Consider the following 15,493-nt stretch of genomic DNA (forward strand, 5'->3'; position numbering starts at 1 on the left):
TGCTATTTTATTTAGAACAAGAAGTCTAATGTGACAGTCAATAAGCTAACGGATCTCAGTTGAGCTATTGAAACAGAAGAAAACGTAAATGATCTGCAAACACATACCTCTTTTCTTTTTTATACTCCAAAGAAGAGACAGTAATATTTCAGCATGTATGATGCTCACAAAATGAGGCCCAAATTTGATGCTCTCCAAAGATGAACATCGTTCAAAGAAGCTGACAGAAGACAAATCTATGAATGTATAATGGTATTTGAATAATGGATCATTACAACACAAATAGTTGCTGTAAACTGAATAAAAAGTGTTGACCGTTTGGCGTACATTTATGTTTGTGAAGTAAGCGAGCTGGCATAGTTGAATGGAGTGCTGCCTCAGTGTCGTAAAAGCACGCATTTATATGCTGCAGTTGGCACGTATGCCGTCGCATAGATACATGTTGATCCTCGAGAGCAAGGACCAGAAAGTACACTGGGCCATTGCGACAAGATACGCAGCTTCCGTTTGATCATTTGGTATGCACTCAAACCCAAACTCTAATATTCTATTAGGGCAGCATCAGTTTCAGAGAGTGGTGCTGCAAGGATAAAACATTTAGTGTCACCAACTTGTCGAGCATTTCAGGAGAAATTCTAGTGGGAGGGAGTATTAGCAGCTTTAGTGATCCAAAGTAATCGTTATTGAATGACTAGAGTGCTACATATTAATCACATAGTGACGATGAGCAGCTTATTCTATAAGTTTAAACTACTGTTCCCATATCAAAAGATGCATACTCTAGCAAATCAATGTTAGTGTCAGTGTCACTGTATAATTTAAACAGGAAAAAAAGAAATCTTACTACTAGATGCAAAGATATATAAATGTGTGGATAGCATTTATTGGTGAGAAAAAATTACCAAGCAAGTCCTCATAAGCATCTTGGAAGAATGATGATTCCATTAGCAAAGGAGGTGAGAAGACTTGATCCATAGCATCATCAATATCTGCATATGCTTTTCTTGAATTAAGAAAGGCTGGTTGAATTAAGCCTGTCTGATTCGTGTGTCCATCAATTCCATATAAATTATTTGATATTGGAACAGAATCTAGCTGGCCCTCAGTATTAATGAGAAAATCTTTAGAACTGCTGGGAACATGAATATCTGGTGGAGAAAGGGCTAATTGTTGTTTTTTCCGAACAGGAGAACTATCTACCACTTTTACCGAAACTCCAGTAGATATAGGCATGAAGAAGTGTTCAGAACTGTCATCTTCGCTACTTTCTAATATCAATTCTGAGTTGTTTGATGGTCTTGTAAGTGCTGCTTCACGAACAGAACGCCTAATACTCTGAACATCATAATCATCATTTTCTGTGTAACAAGGAAAAAGATAATAAATAAAGACCACGATTCGAAAATTACTGTGGTTGACATCAAAAGGCTACAAATGCAAAATCAAGCATAACGGTTGCAGGATATCTATGAATAAATTGAAAAAAGGGGTAAGTTGGCAGACAATTGAAGATGCTAACGTTTTGCTGCACCACCTCTATAATCATTTGTAAACTGTGACTCTGCTGATGTTCCCACTGGCAAAGATTCCTGAATGGATTGAGCAGTTATAGTAGTCAACTTTGGTGTGTGCATACTTTTTGCTGATGAATTGGGAGCCAGGCTGATTAAATGAGGGAGTTTTAGAACAGGGCTTTTGGAAACATTCTCAAGCTGAAGAGATGAGAGTCTGGAATTTAACTCGATGACTTCATCAGCAACAATATCCTGATCAAAAGAAAAGTATTAGTAGACGAAAACAAAAGAAAAACAAATGACAGATATTAAACACCCAAACAAACTAAATAATTTCACGGACAAAGACAGGATTCTTACTTGAGGCACTTGGGACTGCATACTTAATATTGATCTGGCATTAAACCCATCCATTGTAGATGACGAAACGCTTTCCACTTCTTCAGTGAGTTCTGCAATAGATTTTTGCATTGCTGGAATGGCTTCCTTTAGTTGACTAATTAGTCCCTGTGTTGCAGAAAGAAGAGTTACAATTAGAAACTAGCCACATAGGTGCTTAAATGGGTTTGGCCACCTAGTCAAACCCAAATTAAGTAGGATAAACTAAAGTCTCTGTTCAACACATTTGACACACAAATAAAGGCTCAATAGAAGATACTTGTCTGTAATAAATTGTCTGATAAGTCAATTTTTATTTTTTAGTATCTTATGATCACACCAACTCTTGAAACTCTTTATTAGCCTTTTGCTTCGACACCTCTTGGATCCAACACCAAAAGATTGAATTGGTAAACTAGCAGAGATTTTGAGCTTATCTTGTATCGTTGTAGTTTGCATGCAAGGACTTACTGTGCAATGAATGGATTAACTTTAGCTTTATCAACAATAAATTGTTGTGTGATCTTGGAATTAGGGAAATGTGATCATATTTACTATTATATATATATATATATATATATATATATATATATAGTTGTATGTTGTTCATCTTTAATCAACACAGTGACATCACACACTAGGTGATCCCCCAGATTCCCTAAATACCACTTTCCTTTAGGTGAGAACAACCACAGATTGGCAGCCTAGTGAAGGGCAGCCTTTGCTTCAGTCTTGAAGACACAATGAAGTAGAGGAACAATTCAATTACCATGGCGGATAATTTTAATTAATCACATTCTCAAAGAAAATGTGCAATCAATTCCGCTTAACTATTAGATTCCACGTTGTCAAGAAGATAGCAAGTTGATATCAAATTAGTCATAAAACCCGCATCCACTAAACAGAAAAGGCAAGGAAACAATATGTAACAGCAATGGTAAGTGTCAAATTTACCTGTATGCTAACTAAATGTTGGCGATGTTCTGCAAGAGTTGTAGCCAAGAACTCGGCATGCCCACTTGCATCATTTTCAGATGAAGTACGAAGGAGCTCTGGGCCCTCTCCATTGTTAGCCTTGACCTGCAATAGCAAAAGTCAACAGCAATCACTAGCACACCAATTGTGAAGATTATGGATTAAGTTACAAATAAAATTGCACTCTACCTCTGGTATGCTGAAATAACTTAAATTTGACATTTACCCTGAGTTTCCAAAGATATCTTAGACTCTACATTAAATGAGAAGAGAAAAAGGTTCAGCAAACAAATTGGATGGATTTCCAACCAGCTTCATGCAGAATACACTGTTAGAGGGGGGTACAAGATTTCCAACAAGCTCAACTGCAATCCTAAGTTATATGAGAAGGAAAAGAGGTCGAGCAGAATTAGTCAATAGATGGATGTTCTGTGAAACTAGTTTAGAGTAGACACGAGATTCCCATCTATCCAGGACAAAGAACAGGAAGATCTATACATCCTAAGAGAATACACCTGATTTTGCTAAAAAGAACTGTTGAATTGGCTTATAATTAGAAACCAGCAAAGTAAGAAGGTTTTATTCCTTTTTATGCCTGCTGTTATCAACTCTATGAACCCAGGATTAGGAGATTTCCAGTAAATTGACCCCAAAAAGTCTCTGCTAGATGTCTGTAGTACCTTGATAAAGAAAAATATATCAAAATATATTAATCAGCCAACCGGGACTTAGCTTAGGGATTCATGGTGCTTCCTATTTCTGAAGAGGTTACATGATCAATTTTGCAGGCAGGAAGAAGTTTCTTTTTATTTTACCAAGTATTGGGTGATGGAAACACTAGTGACCAAAGTGGTTTGTTAACGAGGAATTCGTTAGCCCAGAAAACACATTTGATTTTAGAGAACTAAAAGTTATTGCCTGTTGTCATTTGAAAATTATGTGCAATTGACACCAAAAGGGACTTTAAAGCAAATAAACTATTTATGGTTTATTATCATGGATAGAACTTATATATGCAAACATTAGTATCAATTGCAGCAGTATAATAGTAGCCATTGAAGAGAAATAAAGTGAAAAGGATATGATCAGGGAGAGGATGAAAAAGAACTCTTAAACAACTTACAGGAGAAAAACATATATCATCCCTTCATTCTTCAATCAAAACTTAATGCAAGTCACTGAACCCTTATCAAATTTGTAACAAAGATCCCAATAATAAAGGAAAGGAAAAAAATAAAGAGCCAGCTGTGTATAAAATAGAGGATGATGCTGAACATATTAACCTCCATGTGAGTTCAAATCTCAGGACTCTAATCTCTCCTGCCTTTCTCTTTGATTGGTAGCTCGTTAAATGAGCATTGTCAACCTGTTTATCTGCTGTCATGATGAATTACCGAGGTTGACAGAACCTAGGACTGGTATGGGCCTTTATAACTCATATTTTATTCTAACCATAGACCATCTAAAACCAAAATCTATAACTTCATAATTAAAATTAGCATCTTAAATCTGGATTTATCATCTGATCACCACCAAAGAAGGAACCAATGGCATGCACAACCATTGTGCATTAGCAATTCAAAAAAGGCACATGGTTCATAGTTCATACCCTTCATTCTGTTAGAGGGATGGGAAAAAAAAAGAAGCACAAGAATCAAGGCCATTTCAAAAATCACATAATCAAGTTCCTTCCCTATGGTCTTCCTATAGCAGCACCGATGATGATGGCTCATATCATGAGAAATGTCAAAGACTTAACGGTCTGGTATAAGTTTATGATCGACTATAAACTCATAAGAAAGTGAGAAAATATTTCCCATCAGAACATACAAGTGTGCACTAAGCTGCAGGATCCACACACTACATTTTAAAACTAGGCAATCTTGTAGAGATACGTAACTGAAAATCTTTTGCAATATGCATAATATCAACTCTGGAATCAGAATGATAAAAAAATAAATATATGTAATTATCTCACTCGAGTTCAATTGTTATGGCTTAAAATGTTTAATCTGAATTAACTTACCAAATAAAGAGATTGTTTATGAATACGTTGTAAAGCATGAGTCCAACGTCTAAGAATTTCGGCAACATCAAATGTAGGGTAAACTATTCCACCTCTGTCAACCATCTTCGAGAAACTCTCACTTATTCCTTGATTATGAGGTGAATCCATCTGCTCACGGATATCTATAGGCGAAGATATCTCACCAGAAGCAACTGATAGTACATCTGAATGTGGAACCTGTGAGCTTAGACCCATAGTTGCAGCCAAAGATGAACCAGAGATGCGATACCTAGCAACGGAAAGTAAACATCATCTGAGTATCAACTAAATGAAAGTTTATTTTTCTACAAATTATTGAACTTCACCTGTGCTCACGATGGGCTATCAAATCCTCAATTGGGCCAGAAGCTAAAACCTCATGTTGATCTGCATAACAAAGTGTTAAAAGTATGTCAAGAAACCAAAATGAGACAATTATCTATCACATATTGAAAAGCTTGGAAAATGTTAAACTGACAAAGGAAATAAAGTGCTTAAAATATAAAAACCAATTAAAAAGTAAAATCATTAAAATATCATAGCATTACTTAAAAAAAAGGAACAATCATCTAAAAGCTCATTGATCTTTCTCCAAGAGTTCCAGTGATAATCTAAATCAAAGAACTGGTCATCTTTAAACTCACTGATATGGGTAATTATTTCTCTAAGTTCTCCAATAATAAACTAAAAGTTTGACCAAAAGTTCAAAGCTGACATGATCTTGTATTGGTTGAAGACCTGCAATACTAATTGATTCTAAAGACAAGGCAACATCTGAAGAATCAAACCAAAATCACTTAAAAATGATGCTCAATGTCATAGTTCTATAACTATCAGTCAAAAACATCATAAATATATGGACCAAAATGAACATCCTTGATAGAACTGCAAGCAGTAAGAACCTTTTGTTTAACAACAAATGAAAGAAAGGTCCAAGTAACAACATGAAGTTGAAATATTCTTCTTTCATCAAGGAATCATTCATGAGAATCCAATCTGAAAAACTACGGAGAAGTAACCACATGGTTAATGATGCATATGACATTCATTTACAAGTTAATAAATTTTGCAGTATCACTAGTCAAAAGGTAGGACTATAATGCATAGAAATGTTTGTCTTCTTTCCATATACAGAATCCTTAAGTGAGCATTCACTGCATTCCAGATGCTTCCACAAACATACAATGTTAGCCCAAATCAGCAGAGCTACACACTGTAAAGTTATCATGAGTATCACATATACAGCATTGTCCATGCTACAGATACTGAGATCCATCCCATGTGTATTAGGCGTGACACCAAAGTTAACACCTACCCATGAAAGAACAAAGTTTTATATCAGAAGCATGCAGTCCCCAGTTCCATGAGAAAACCTTAGCAACTTTTTACCGAGTATTATTTCATGAGCCAATCAGGTCATTTAATAAAATGTAGCAAGGATATGAAAAGTATGTAGGGTAACTGTCCTACATTAAGCTTGGGAAAAAAAGTAGATAAGAAACTGAACACTTTTATACAAAAGCAGAAATTTTGAGAAGCTATGATGCCAATTTGAGGAGAATTATGATAATATAAATAGTGAAATAAGTATTTCTTCTGCTTACCCCTCCGAGCTAGTAACGTCTCCCAAAGGCAAGTAGCCTTGGCTACCAAGTGCGAGTTCTGCCCAGAAAAACTGGAGACATGATCATCACACAATTCACCTTCCGTTTTAACTTTACTTCTTATGTCCTGCAGTTTTTCCAACTCTTGTTGCAAATAGGCCTAAGCAATTGCCGTTTGAAATGGTAGAATTAGCAATGTTGTCAAAGTAACACATACAAAGAATTTGGAGCGAAAGAAAAAGTCAAATACAGCAATTCTGTGGAAATTATGAACTACCTCTTCAGCGCATAGACCACGGAACTCGGCAGTCATTTCATGGGCTAAGTTTGACCAAGTAGTTTGTCTATGAACAGCAGCATTTGCATTTTTCAGAAATCTCTGTCTCTCAAGAGCTATTCTAGCCTGCTCAACACAAGAAGTTTGTTAGGAAAGATAAACTCAGTCCAACAAAGTAAGTCCAATTTGTTAACTATGATGATCACAAATTTTTAAAATATTTTATATTACAAAAGAACATATTCAACGACCCATTTTTCCAAAACATTCACAGATAGAGCTCTGCAAACAGAAGGGCTTCGACCAAATTGTAGCCAGGGTTTCATCCGACCAAGAACTGGTATCGAAACATATAGCTCGATATCAGTATAATATAGTATATATTTTATTATTATTCAATCATACCAGAAGGTATAAGTCAATATGTCGCCTGGTATACTGGTACCATATCTTGTCTAGTGGATTACTGAAATCAGTGTAGGACTGTATTAATTTTTCTTAGGAGAAAGAACTAACTTGAATTTTAACTTTGCATGTTTGTATCGAGTTCAGTCTCTAAGCTCATTAGATCTGAGAAACTTGTGAAGTATATTAGAAAACAACTGCCCAAAATTTGGTTCGTAGTTTAATGTATAGAGTTAGTAGTCAGGTTTAGATCAATCTAGCAGTTATTCATGTTCATTAACTATTAAATGACAAGTACATGGTCACATTTTGGGCTAGACAAGTAATTAGAAAAGGAAAATGGAGGGGATAATTTGGCAAACAAAAAGAGGAAAGATAAATTTCATAAAAAAGGATGATAATGATAACCAATCAGTGTTAAGTGAAATTGAAACTTAAGTAATATGGTCAAGGACTGTCAAATGGAAGAAGTGATATCTGGATGCAAATGGCCATAATATGGTCAAGGACTGCCAAATGGAAGAAGTGATATCTGGAGGCAAATGGCCATAATAACAGTTTCATTTGTGAGGTAACATCTAGCTTCTTGGGAAGGACCTTCACTCATTTGATACTTGCTCGAGAAATTCTGGGGACTGTTTTTCTAGTTTTCCCTTCTATTTCTAAGAATTGCAGGTGACAGCCAAAGAATATCCTTGCCAAAAAAAGTTCAATCTCCAAGATAAATTGGATGGTAGATGCAATCACAATAAGTCAAGCACGTATACTGGAAATTTACAAAATCCTCTAGTGAATGAAAAGACCAATTCATGAGATTACCTTAGTCACTGGAAGCAATGCAGCAGCATGTTGATAAGAAGCATCTGTCAGTGCAGGAGGCAGAGGATTAGAAGCCACATCAGCAGCAAATGTTCGTACATGAACCTCTCGCAAGGCATGCACAGAAAGTTGCCACAGAAGCTCAACAAATCTGCAATTATAGAATCAATAATGCTTTACATGTCATAAAGGTAGCAGCAGCCTACACATAATGGAATGCTGCTAAGTCCAACATCAGAAGACCGGTGTAATGATATTAGCAAAATCATTTTATAACAACCAAAGCGTAATCTATTATTTTGGAAGAGCAACAAATATTTCAAGGTGAACATAGACTTCAGAATAACACAAACAAGCAAGAAGATGCCATTAGCTTGAAGATTCCAGGTTGTGGGGGTGACAAAATTAATAGAATTGCAATGAGATCAGGTGGTACCCATATCTTTCACCAGAAATGCTTAGACAATGATCCTTAAAAAGATTTTCTATTAGTTAGCTCCACCTCAATAACATTTTTCTTAACTGCGGAGTAGTTTCTGCAATTTTTTGTGTGACCTCTTTTACCAAATTTATCACACAGTAAACCAAAATTCTACCATTTGACCTTTACCACCAGACTTAGATCTAAGGATTGTAATTTTGGCCTGTACTGGTGTACCGAGCCCTGCTTGGTATGGTACGTACTGACGATACACTCAAAATCATAAAAAAAACCTCAAAAAATGCTTGAAAAATAGAAACAAAGTTAGGTTAAGGTTTTTAAGTTAAAAATAAATATAATTTTAGTATAATTTTAGCAAAAATAATGTAAATTTTAAAAAAAGTGCCACATATTTTTTTCGAGCTTTGAGAAGTAGCTTTGTAGTACGTTCTGAATTATCCTTCCGTTAATATTAAATTATCTATAAAGAAATTATTTAAATTGTTAGATTATTTTTTACACAACTTAAACTTTAAGATTCAAATGAATTAAGTAATCAATCGATTGATATACCTAGTTCTACAACCAAAAAGAATGATGGGACACCACGGGCAACGTCTCAGGATCCTCGATCCTATGTATCATATATCAATATGATATGTTTGTCTGACCCAATCCTGAAATTGATCCCACGATATAGTGTACTGATACACTGTATACCACTAGTGCATCAATGTGATGATCGTCGTGAACTACATGTCCGAGACAGCTCCTAAGGCAAGGATGAATGTGGCATGTATTGGTGCGAACCATAGAGAATGTCAAAATTTCTACTTTTGCTATCGATCTGCTGCTCCGTATCGTAAGATCAATCATCGTACTGTTACCTAGAGAAATATGACCAACTATTACCGTACTACTGTTGGCTGTAAGATTCTCCATAATACGACGATTGTGAATATGACGAAATCAATCTTTGTTTCTAAGGCTTAAACGGTCAAATTGACTATTTGAAATAGGGCAATCTCAACCTTTGATCGATTATCAATCGGTATAATCAGTAATGGTCAGATTTCGACCGTTATCGCCTGGTACAGACTCCGTATCGCTCGATACGAGGTCAAGTGACCAGTACTGTCTAGTAAAGGGCAATCCGTATAGCGAAATCTTATCGGACCAGTATGCATCACCCATACCGGGCAATATGCATCGGTAAAGCAAACCTTGCTTAGATCCCAACAACTTCGAAAAATTAGGATTTTTTAACTTTTGCTCCAAATCACTCCTAATCAGAATCAGGTGCAAATAGGATAAAATATATGGATGTGTGAAACTATGTGTTAATAATAGCACATGAATATCAGGAATCATTCGCTACATGATCATTCATAAACAGAAGCACATAGGTAGAGAAACTAGCCATGACACTGAAAATTATTGTTCAACGACTATGTAATTGCATTTATAACAATAGGCTTTTAGCACCTTAGGTGTTGCCTGGATTTATATTAGGCATATTCAAGGTAAACTTCAGACCTGCATATTATTTACTAATGATATTGTCCTGACTGATGATATCTTAGCTGCATTAGTTATAAACTTGAAACTATGAAAATGGATGTTATAGACTACGGGTTTCAGAATAGATAGAACTAATGATGAATATCAAAAAAATGCAATTTTAGTAATATCAAAAGATGAATTGAGAGTTTAACTAAAAATGACAGAGTAAAAAGTTCTCATAAGTAGAATTTTCAGGTATCTGCAATCTAATAATTAGCAGGGAGGACAGATTGATGAAGATATAAGATATAACTCAAAGAGCTTATGTGAAATAATAAAAGTGACAAGGGGCATGAGGATTATTGCGTGGTTGTCATATGCTCCTTCAATTAAAATAAAATTTTCCAATGAACATTTATAAGCCCGGCTATTCTTTATGGATCAAAATATTGGGTAATTAGAAATCATCAAAAGTAAGTGTTAGTAAGATAAAATATGTCAAGATGGATCCGTGAAGTTATTAAGAAGATGGAATAAAAAAATACTTGCATTGTAAAGAATTGAGCATTGTTCCAATTTAGGCTAAAATGAGGCTAGAACAATTTTAAATGGCATTTGATTAATGGTGTCAAAAGATATTAGAATTAATAGTACATGGAGATATAAGGGAAATTAAAAAAAACTTTATTGAAAACAACAAAAAGAGATTTGATTGCACTTGATTTGACTTGTGATATTGCCCTCAATAGAGCTTCATGATACTAGAAATGCAGCAAACCAGTATGGTTGGGTTTAAATATTCAGTACCACAAAGTATTAAGATCTCTTAAGCTTCGACAAGAAAAATCAGTTGGAGACCACGTTTCTACATCCATCAGAAACATTGAATTTGTTAAGACTTAGTTATCCTTAGTAAAGAGGAAAAGCTGAAAAGACGATAATACTGAGCATAGGCTCGTACATGAATTTAGCTTTTTAAACTGTTCCGCTGGTGGTGCAGCATTATGGTGATTTGTTAGTCCATGTGGAACTCAAATATCCTAGTTATGAGTAATCCACAGTTCTAGAGCTTTCCATTTCCAAAGTTCTTATAATGACAATGCCTTCTCGAGAAAACTAAATTGCTACATATTTCACCACCAAGAGGATTTTACATGATAAGAGCTGAAAATTTGTATTCTAAGTGGGAGCATAATTACATTTAATGTCGCACATTTATCATAGTGAACACAATAATGAAGCAAAAGTCTTCACATTCCCCAATTACAGGTTCCACAAAACCAAGCAAAGGCAACAAATTGCATATATCAATTTGCAGTAACTTTTCATACGTACTGAAAAAAATATAAAACTTAAGGTGTTTTTCCAAGTGGAAAGGAAAATATATTTCTCATTATATTGCATGTCCAAATCGTGATACAAATAAAGATACTCCAATGAGTTTCCTAAACATCGCATTCCAAGAAAAAGCAACACGTATTGCAAGTAAGATCAAGAATTACTAACTTGACAAAAAAGGGACTCTGGGCTCCAATCTTTTGTTACGGGAAACTGAAGTTCGGAATCAGGAGACTAAGAATATAATGCTTGAAAGATGAACGTTTATGCTGACCTTGGCCCACAACAAGTTGCGAGAGATGAAACCCTAGAATTACTCCGCGGCAGCACCCCTTGCGACTCTAGCTCAATAATAATCCCTTGCACGATCTACGAAGAACCGATAGCAACATAATTATCCCTTAAAATATACATAAGGAAGCAAGAAAATTCGCATGAAATCAGCAAGGAACACAAACCTTTCGGAAGTCACGAGATTGGGCAGAATCAAAGATAGGCCAAACCTTATCAAAATCCTACACAACATCAGCAGATCCCGATCAGCTTCGAACAATTAAGGAAACCACTTAATAATCCGAATCAATCCGATCTCGTTGCCTTGGCGGAGCCGCGGAGGGCGCAGAGAAGGAAGTATAGTAGCTGCTCTCCCAACTTTGGATTGGAATGGCGAAAATGCCCCACCCTGGGGCTGCCGGTGCCCATGCCGAGGACGGCCGGATCGAGGCCGAGGAGGAGGCAGTTGGTGTACATAGCGCTCTCGAGCTCCGCTTCCCTCTCCTTCTCTCGCTCCGTCGCCATGTCTCCGTCCACCTCTTCGACCCTCTCTCTCTCTCTTCGTGTCGTCTCGATCGCTCAAAAGTTCTCCATGCGTAGGTCGCTCTCTCTTTTCGCTCGTTATATGTTTCTCCGCTTCGTTGCTTATGTTCAAAGCGTCAGGGGCCGAACCAACGCAGATAGGGCCCGCGACCAGCAAGAGAGCTGATTGCACTGTTTGAAATACCTGGGATGTGGGCACCACCTCAGGGGGGGTTCACATTTTTACATGGTAAACCCCACCAAAGAAGCCCGATAAGGACGCCATTGGCAGGGTACAATGTGGGGAGGTCAAGGGGAGTGCTTCGTCCAGACACGGAAAACGTTAGATGGACGATTAAAAACGCTTGGGTGTGTGATAAACATGCACCCTTATATACTTACTCGTGTTCATACCTTCTATGTCAATCGAGGATGAGATGGACCCACAGAGGGATCAAGGTGTCTGGACATCCCCGAATATGACACTTGGAACATGTTGCAATAGTTTGAATCCATAACGCCGTTCGGAGACGTGGAAGCGACGCACTGCGAGGTAGTTAGCTGAACCATCATTTCATATCGTTCCTCTCTGTTAATTTGAATCTCACGTTGTTTGATTTCTCTCAAGCCATGGTCTTCGACCCCCACTCGCTTCAATATCTCTCCGTTTCAGATCACTCTCTGTCGTCTTGAATGCGCTGCCGCCATCCTGCACATCAAGTAGGGTTTCATTTTTGTTTGGCAACGATGTCAACCACTAGAGATTGGCGATGCAGAAGTTTCGATCTTGTTCAAGGAGGCATCTTGATCTGCATTGTGTGATTAGAGATAATTTGAGCCTTCTCTGTTTAGGTAAGGCGTTAAAACTGATTTCTAGGTTTGATTTGGTTTTCCTCCTTGGATGCATCTTTTCTGTATATATTTTCTTGTCTAATGGACTTTCCAGAATTTGAATTATTACCACATATGTACATGTTGGTGTGACTGTATGTAGCCCTGTTCTTCGTTCTGAGAATTTAATCTGCATTCTAAATGTTTTCAGCGTAAGCTTTTAGCTGTGCAGGATGAACTTGGTTATGAAATCCGTGATTTTGCTGACGCACCAGTCGAAGTTTCTGCTTCAGGTTTTCACTCTCTTCTAATTATGTCATACATTTTCTACGCCTTCTGTTCCTGTCGGCTTTAGTTCTTATTATCCATTTTTGTGTTGTCGAAGCCCCCTAGACAGACCATGGGGCGGTGTGTTTGGAACAAAGTTGATTGATTTCTGAGAACTCTTCGTGCCGCAACCTTTTTTCCAGCCATGTTATGACGATATTATTTTACAGAAGATATTTTCTGATATTGATCTACTAAAACTCTGAACTGCACAATCACAAACACTAGAGACCCACAAAATGTGGGAGGCAGAAGCAGCGACCCGCAGAGCAAGAATGACCAAGGTACATAATCTTTTTTTTTCCCAAGACCAAGGTACATAGTCTGACTGGATTAGTTTTCCATTTGAGGTCCTTCAATGTCGTAGTACTCAACTAGTCTTTCTTCTTTCCTGGTAATCAAAGACACTTTTCCTCTGCCTTTTTGTGTGTTCGTGTGTGTGTGTGTGTGTTTGAGAGAGAGAGAGAGAGAGAGAGACTTGCTGTTGAATAGACTTATCTGTTCAACTTCGTTTTTTATGTTGCTCTGTAGTCTACTATATGTTTAATGTTCTCCCTTAAAATTTATTTTTATCTTATATGATGATCACTTTGCTCAGATTCTCTCTCTGCCTCTCTATTCTCTCGGGAAGGGGTGACCATTCTGACTTATGAAGCTGAGAGTTTTAGCAGGATTTACAAAAATGACTTGGAACATATTAATATCAGGGATTCCTTTGGAAGAATGATTATTGATAATTTTTATAGCAAGGAGAGAAGTAGCACAATCAAGATGATTAAAGAACTTATTTGCAATTCAACAAAAAAGGCTCCAAAGGTATTCAAAAAGGTAAAGAGAATAGTTTGTAGAAATGTCTATTGACTACAAAAAAAAGAGTTTTATTATAGAGGGAAATGTTGAACTTTTTAAAGATTAATATGGAAGATCTAGAAGTATATAGGAGATTGAAATTGTTCACAAGGCACTTATCCATTTTTTAGTGATATGAGATATTGCCCATGATCTAAAATGTTAACTAAAGTTCTATATCTATGTGCTTATTAGTTATTAGATAGTAATAAAGAAAGTTTTAGATGAACGAGTGTTATCATGACCTTTTATAATCTACCAAAAGGTTCTCTTATATACTTAATTGAATTATTAGCTAGCTATAGATAATTCCTATATTTTAGATTTTGTTTAGTTATTTAGCAGCCACTAGACAGTACTAAAATTGGTGAAGCCAATTTCTAAGAATTGCATATGAACTGGAAGTTGTTTTAATCTGCATAATTATAATGGTTGAGAAGAAGTAGCATGTGTTAATAGTGATTTGGCTTGGGATCTTACTCTATGTTACATGATATGCTTTTTCTGTCTACAAAATCTTAAAGATTCATCACCCCTGTCGTCTGATGAGATATTTTTACAAAGTTTGTTTAATATCTGCGAAACAAAATCACTTGCACTACTGCACACTCCAATTAGTTCCTACAACTTCATGTCATTGTGTTGTCTGCTGATTTTTATCATCTGATTCTCATTGCATGTGGTAGTGCTGATACTAATGCTGTGTTTTGCAGAGGTTTGTCATTGATTCAAGTAATTTATGAATAAAAAATCTGTCTGTAGTTCCTTTAAGTTGTATTAGGTTTCACATAAATAGATAAGTGCACAGGATTTACTGGACTTTTTTAAAAATACCTAGCTTTTGTCTTTGGTCCTTCTAATTTTGTATTACGCTTTTAGCATGACAGTCTTGAGGTAAGTCCAGGGTAATGAAGTCATACAATTCTGTGGAAATTAGCCTTGTCTAACAAGTATTGAAATAACTTACGTGCATGTTGAAGCTCTGATGCATTTTCAATTTTTTCTCAGGTTAAATTTCTTATCTTTGTTATGTTTAATTATCTACTAGTCTTGTTTGATCATATTTTCCACATTCAGTTTCAGAACTGCTCAAGCACAACATCGGTCTGCAAATTCATATACTAAAGAAATTTGATATGCCATTCATTACAAACTATCTTTTTCTATTATATGGATCTTATGTTGATGGAACCATTACTTCTGTTACTAGAACAGAACTATAGAGAGGAAAAATCTACTTTGTCCTAGTAACATGTGGAGAACATGCTATATGGGACTGGTTATTTACACACTTAAATGCAAATTTTATGGAGCACCGATGTAGTTCAATAAATTAAATTGAAATTCTTTAGTGAATTAGGATTTATTCCTATAAATATCTTGAGTCTTAAGGTTGTGGTGTAAGGGGGA

General features: G+C 36.2%; 1 protein-coding gene and 1 long non-coding RNA gene across 3 annotated transcripts; one reads left to right on the forward strand and one right to left on the reverse strand.

The window, feature by feature from the left end:
* Positions 1–226: 226 nt before the first annotated feature.
* On the reverse strand, positions 227–12,187 carry LOC135676973 (AUGMIN subunit 6-like). Of its 2 annotated transcripts, none has more exons than XM_065188743.1 (13): positions 11,879–12,187; positions 11,740–11,796; positions 11,556–11,650; positions 8,020–8,170; positions 6,796–6,921; positions 6,519–6,678; positions 5,241–5,301; positions 4,894–5,164; positions 2,847–2,972; positions 1,875–2,021; positions 1,520–1,766; positions 903–1,358; positions 227–580 (listed from the first exon to the last, which is right to left on the reverse strand). In XM_065188743.1, the coding sequence occupies exons 1-13, from the start codon at positions 12,077–12,079 to the stop codon at positions 540–542; spliced, it is 2,139 nt and encodes a 712-aa protein (XP_065044815.1). In that variant the 5' UTR covers positions 12,080–12,187; the 3' UTR covers positions 227–539. The 2 variants fall into 2 exon arrangements, with proteins under 2 accessions (XP_065044815.1, XP_065044816.1); XM_065188744.1 differs by having other exon boundaries at positions 399–580; positions 1,535–1,766; positions 11,879–12,186.
* Positions 12,188–12,712: 525 nt separating this feature from the next.
* LOC135676975 (uncharacterized) lies at positions 12,713–13,582 on the forward strand. The gene is made up of 3 exons (XR_010514501.1): positions 12,713–12,928; positions 13,132–13,200; positions 13,293–13,582. It is a non-coding gene; the product is annotated as an uncharacterized LOC135676975 (long non-coding RNA).
* Positions 13,583–15,493: the final 1,911 nt, after the last annotated feature.

The sequence above is a fragment of the Musa acuminata genome, chromosome BXJ1-6 (genome assembly GCF_036884655.1).
Source record: "Musa acuminata AAA Group cultivar baxijiao chromosome BXJ1-6, Cavendish_Baxijiao_AAA, whole genome shotgun sequence".
NCBI lineage: Eukaryota > Viridiplantae > Streptophyta > Magnoliopsida > Zingiberales > Musaceae > Musa > Musa acuminata.

Coding starts and splice junctions, on each gene's coding strand:
- LOC135676973 (XM_065188743.1), bottom strand. CDS start 12,079: ATGGCGACGGAGCGAGAGAAGGAGAGGGAAGCGGAGCTCGAGAGCGCT. Junction 2,973..4,893: donor ATAAACAATCTCTTTATTTG/GTAAGTTAATTC, acceptor TTGCTATTGCAG/GTCAAGGCTAACAATGGAGA. Junction 581..902: donor TGCTTATGAGGACTTGCTTG/GTAATTTTTTCT, acceptor TTATCCTTGCAG/CACCACTCTCTGAAACTGAT.